The sequence below is a fragment of the Cladophialophora bantiana genome (genome assembly GCF_000835475.1).
Source record: "Cladophialophora bantiana CBS 173.52 unplaced genomic scaffold supercont1.32, whole genome shotgun sequence".
In the NCBI taxonomy this organism is placed as follows: domain Eukaryota; kingdom Fungi; phylum Ascomycota; class Eurotiomycetes; order Chaetothyriales; family Herpotrichiellaceae; genus Cladophialophora; species Cladophialophora bantiana.
This window is the reverse complement of record NW_015971606.1, coordinates 40,541-43,116: the sequence shown is the minus strand read 5'-3', so window position 1 is coordinate 43,116 and position 2,576 is coordinate 40,541. Positions and strand designations below refer to the sequence as shown.

Sequence of the window (2,576 nt, the reverse complement as noted above, 5' to 3'; positions counted from 1 at the left end):
GGCAGGTTGTCACGAGTAACCGCAATAGTTCTCGGTACGTACCGGGCCTGCTTCAATGCATATAGTCTCGGAAAGCAGTGCGGGGACGGCGATGACCGACAATTTTCTCCAAGATGTGAAATTGGAAAACGTAATACCCGAGGGAGCCATGGCAGTGCTGTGCTAGTAGCCGCCCGCATGAGAACTTGGTAACCGAAGGGACTGTCCTATGGAAAGATACACGACTCTTAGTCCTTTAGGAGAAGATGTACGCGATGCCGGGCACTGGCAGATAGAGTCGAATATCTGCACCATCACCGCTGCACTCGGTATTACAACGCATATGTGAGTCGGCAAATCTCTGGGCAAAAACCGTTTCTTAATATATGTAGCGAGAGCTCGAGTCAGAGATTTCGAAATAAAATTGCGGGTCTGTATCATAGCTCTGTCTCGGAGAGAAAACCTGTTGGAGCATCTTGTCTTGAGCATTCGTTGGATTTCGGATACAAAATCGCCGCAGCCATTCAGTCCTAAAATTGTCCTCATTGAACATGATGTACCAGTCGCTCATCGTTTTGCTGCATAGGCCTTTTGTGTGACCAGTATTGAATACCAGGGCATCAACTTAGCCACGAGATAGACAGACGTCTCCGAGAGCACATCAATGCTCTCTACCATCTGAACAGTTCTCGGTGCTACAAGTGGCGCAGACAAAGCGCAGAGGAGCTGCCTATAAAATGTCGGCAAGCGAACGCTTGAGGAAGGATTAGATGGGAATGATCAAATGAACCAATTCCCTCCGGCTGTCAACTAATAGAAATATCTACTAGGTCCACTTCTTCTTTGTCGTGCAGCTCCAGAACCTCAGCATACATCAGTCCATCAACGTATGCCTCTCCAACAAGTGTAGCATGACCTCTGGCGATTGAGTCAGGCCGAAGTACGAATGAGACAACACAATTGTCAAAGATACAAACGACGTCCCCTGCCTCAGCGCTCGGACGAGTATACCCCAAGCGATAATTTTCAGTCTCAATAAAAGCTCTATCCGTTCGTGCGCCAATGATTGGATAGTTCTGCACCGGCTTGGTGTTATCGCTTCGCTCTGTCTCAACTAGCTCTTTTAGATACTCTCTCTGGGCATGGTATAGTTCGAGACTGTCTCCAACGGCTTTCTGATACATCCTATGCTCAGTCAGGCATCTGTTAGCTATCAACGTTCGGCTGAATATCCGTAAGATGACTTGTTTAGGAAGTGGGAGAAGCCGTTCAGCCATTTGCAGACAGTGGTCCTCCCAAGCTCCAGATTGTCCTAGGGGCTCGGGCAGTTGGCATCCATCTATTTTTCCAATTACCTTGTCGACCAGAAACCTTTCCACGTAAGAATATTTCTGCCGGAATCCGCCGACAAGATAGGCTTCTCGAGAAATGGTTTTCTGAAACCTGCATGAAATCCAGATGCCGGACCATTGATTCCCCCAAATTGGTTAATCGGCGCAGCAAGTTGGAAGTCTGCATACCAAGATGGAAGGCCAACAAGTCGCTGGGCTTCTGCCCCTTCTACCTGACTCAGAAGATCCAGCCTAAAATCGAACCTGAGACAATGCTGAATGAGATCGGCATAAGCCTTTGGCAGGAGGAAAGTTGGAGTGACAGTGGCCGCATCCCGAACTCGTTGCGGCACCAGGCCAAGAATGCTATACACTCCAATCCGGTGGATTAGTGACCTCTTTGCGCCAGGCTACATGCAGCAGCCCTGACATTGGCACCGTGTTATCGGTACTTTGGGGCATTTTGGTCTTACACCATTCAAAGTTTGACACGATATTCAGGGCTTTGAAGATCTCCTCGATCTTGTAGTCTTTGCCTCTGAGAAGTGAGTAAAAGTTCCGGCGAAGGATGATGTGTTCCATTTTGATGAGGGTTGCCCAGTCGACAGTCGCTGGCCCACAGTCGAGCCTGATTTCCCTTGCGAGCAGCACCTCCTGGAGAACCCATAGTCGCCTGAACCAAGGACGATGAATGATACGACCAAACGCTGACCAAAAGCCAGATGCGGGAGAAGGAAGGACCGACACACATCCGGAGTCATTCTCTAGGGCATCCTGACCTCGAACGGGATTGATCGACTCCGCCCGGTGGAAAGCCTCGACAACGCTTGACATGGAGGAGACCATTTCTTGTTCATCTTTGGACCCGTCTCCTAGCCAGGCGTATACAGTGGATGCCTGCGCGTAAATTCGCCGCATCAACGGAATTTGATGGGCTTTCTCTGTTCTATCTTCTTGATTAATGCAAATCGGTGTGATGTGGGCGAAAAGGCGAGCCAGGCTACGTTGATGGTTCCGGTGCAGACTAGGTCGATCCAAGCGAGAAGGGTCGGCAAATCAATAAATCGTTGGCACAATCGGTCAAGATTTACTACAAGAACTAAGAGTAAATGTAGCCGTTCCTTAGGTACTTTCGTAATATATATAAGGTAGCTAGGGAAGCTCTTTGCTCACACCAATCTAGTACCTCATCCGCACCTCACCCCAACCTGGTGCCTCATCCCGATTTGGCTTCTCATCCTAATCTAACTCCTGATCCTGAACGGG

General features: G+C 49.1%; 1 protein-coding gene across 1 annotated transcript; it reads right to left on the bottom strand.

Moving 5' to 3' along the window:
- Positions 1-1,330: 1,330 nt before the first annotated feature.
- On the bottom strand, positions 1,331-2,228 carry Z519_12649 (uncharacterized protein; the record flags this gene model as incomplete). Its single annotated transcript, XM_016770354.1, has 2 exons — positions 1,331-1,676; positions 1,741-2,228. The coding sequence occupies 2 exons, from the start codon at positions 2,226-2,228 to the stop codon at positions 1,331-1,333; spliced, it is 834 nt and encodes a 277-aa protein (XP_016613405.1).
- Between the last annotated feature and the right edge of the window lie 348 nt (positions 2,229-2,576).